General features: G+C 40.2%; 1 protein-coding gene across 1 annotated transcript; it reads left to right on the forward strand.

Annotated features, from left to right (window-relative positions):
- Nucleotides 1-689: 689 nt before the first annotated feature.
- LOC103521651 lies at nt 690-2,182 on the forward strand (the record flags this gene model as incomplete). Its single annotated transcript, XM_008486762.2, has 3 exons — nt 690-778; nt 1,216-1,334; nt 1,914-2,182. Coding segments are annotated over exons 1-3 (477 nt in total), but the record flags the coding sequence as incomplete, so codon positions are not given.
- Nucleotides 2,183-2,628: the final 446 nt, after the last annotated feature.

Consider the following 2,628-nt stretch of genomic DNA (forward strand, 5'->3'; position numbering starts at 1 on the left):
AAGTCCTTTTACCCCAGCAGTCTAAACAAGGTCTCGTGTATTTTATGGGTTTAACAACGAAGAATGAATGAGAATAGATTGCCTAAGAAATACTTCCAAACGAATGTAGAAGGAACCAGAAAGCAAGGTAGACCACGACTGAGATGGAATGATCAAATAAAGATATCATCAAAGGAAATCAAAATCCAAGTCTCATTGAAAACCAACAAAAATTTAATGATAGAACTTGGCGGAGAGGTTTTGTGAATAGTCGACCTGTTTCACCAAACAGAACGACTTAGGATATGTAACAACGTAATCGCTGAGGATTTTGGATCCTGAAGTTGGTGGTTCGAGTTCCAGTCATAAAATTTATCGAGGTGTAATAAGCTAATAAGTGAGGAAAAAGAAAAAACATTATAACAAGAGTGTATCTTAACATTCTCAACAGCTTGAACACAATAAAGTCCATTTATTGTGGAATGCATTTTCCATGTTTTTTTTTTTCCAGGATCGAAAGGGCAGAAATTGAAGAGCGGAGGAGAAGGGGACAAGAAGAAGGAGGTGGGAGTGAAGGTGAAGGAAAATTTGGTGAAAGTGGTGGCCACTTGGACAACCATACTACTCCGTATGAAGCGACCTAATAGTACTGAACATGTAAGTATTAAGAAGTAGGTGGGAGGCGCGCGAACGTCAAGAGTTAGGCATTAATGGTAGTTCTGGAGAAGGTAGAACTGCCTGCGGTCAATGTGTGTGCTATACTGCGAGGAGAGGATGACTATAAACATCTGATGGACAAGTGAGTAGCCAGAAGGTCCCCGGTTCGATTCTTAATGTTGTCAAAAATAATAAAAACAAAATAAATAAATAGGGGGAAAGCGATCTGTTTTTCATTCCCCCCTATTGATTTTAATTTGTTTTACCAAGTATACCCTTGAAAGCTCTAACTTTTTAATATTAAAATAAATAAAAAAGTTGACAAAAATTTGTACTCCTTAGAACACTTTGATGACTAATGAAAAAAACGGAGGTCTGATCGTCCCTAAATCGTAGAGAGAATGAGGACAATATAGGGGAAAGCCAGCCGTTCTGTGCGGGACTCGAACCCGCGACCTAGCGCTTACAAGGCAGGCGTCCTACCCTTCAAGCTACTAACTAGGTTGTATCTAAAAGGTATTTTTTAAGGAGCCGCCTAATTTCAACACGATCTCATTTACCTATTTCTTTTTTTTTTAGGATAATCAAGCTCCAATGTACAGGATTCCTATGTATCAATAATCTAGTATCTTGTTTGGACATACCTGCTGAGACTTTGTTTACCGAATTCGTCAAGATATTACGCCATCATTATAATGGTAAGTAATTTTGTTCGTAGCAATGAAACAACTTCTAAAATAGACTCGTAGCTTTCCTCACCCTCATCACTTATCAGACGGGTGAGAAGAGACACAATACTAACCATTTGGGTGTCGAGATAACACAACACCAGAAAGTAACCCGTTTTCATGCAAATTTGCCAGCCTAGTTAGCTTGGTTGGTGGTGCGTCTGCCTGGTAAGCGCTAGTCCGCGGGTTCCATTCCCGCCCGGGGCGGATGTCATCCTAAACAGATAAGGTTCGTTCTCGGAACGGCTGGCTTTCTCCTATCCTGTCCTTCTTTCCTGGATTTCGGGACGATGCAAATTTGCTAGCCTAGTTAGCTTGGTTGGTAGTGCGTCTGCCTAGTAAGCACTAGTCCGCGGGTTCCATTCCCGCCCGGGGCGGATGTTATCCTGATGGGATAATGTTCGTTCTCGGAACGGCTGGCTTTCTCCTATCCTGTCTTCCTCTCTTGGATTTCGAGACGATAATACCTTAGCAGTTAGTTTCCTCTATCAAACCTCTTAAATAATAATAATAATTTATTACATTTTTTTTTCTTCCTTCTTTTTTCAGACGACCTGAGCGAAGAACAATCGGAAAGTCTGACGTGCGCCCTCCGCTCTCTGGTGCTAAGTCTGGACGCAACACTACAGGGTGTACCACAAGTCAGTGATCAGGGCCACCCTGTATTAGTGGCTCTAGAGAAGGGGAATTTGAGTGGTGGAAATGCGGTGTTGCCGGATGAGTTTTTGAACTCCATATCCAAGCTATTGGTTGCCAAGTTGACGGGAGAGGAAGGACTGAAGAATGGAGGTAAGAATAGTGTTTCGCCTCGGACGGAGGTGCTGGGTTCAAATCCCGGCCGGGACGAAAATTTTCTGCTGGAGTCTAAATAGAATAGTTTTTATTGTAAATAAAACCAGTGCCCTAAATCACCAAAGTATGGAAAAGTATCTTACAACTTGAGCTAAAAATCAAGTAATTAAATAGCTCGTTAAACGTAACAAACAAACAAACAGTATCTTACAAGTGTAATAGCCAATGGAAAAGTAGAATTTTGAATTTGGACGAATCATATGGAAATATGGAATTGTAAATACTTTTCCATACTTTGGTGATTTAGGGCACAGAAGGTATCTTAAATACTTAGTTAATAATGTCATTAATGATATATAAATTATGATATCTATCCAAAATAATCCGTGGATTCTGGATCCCTAAATCAGATTTTAAAAATTTCGCAATACGTGAATGCGAATCGCTAGAACGGAACCAATGGAATCTTTTT

The sequence above is a fragment of the Diaphorina citri genome, unplaced genomic scaffold (genome assembly GCF_000475195.1).
Source record: "Diaphorina citri unplaced genomic scaffold, Diaci psyllid genome assembly version 1.1 scaffold5653, whole genome shotgun sequence".
Taxonomy (NCBI): Eukaryota; Metazoa; Arthropoda; class Insecta; order Hemiptera; family Psyllidae; genus Diaphorina; species Diaphorina citri.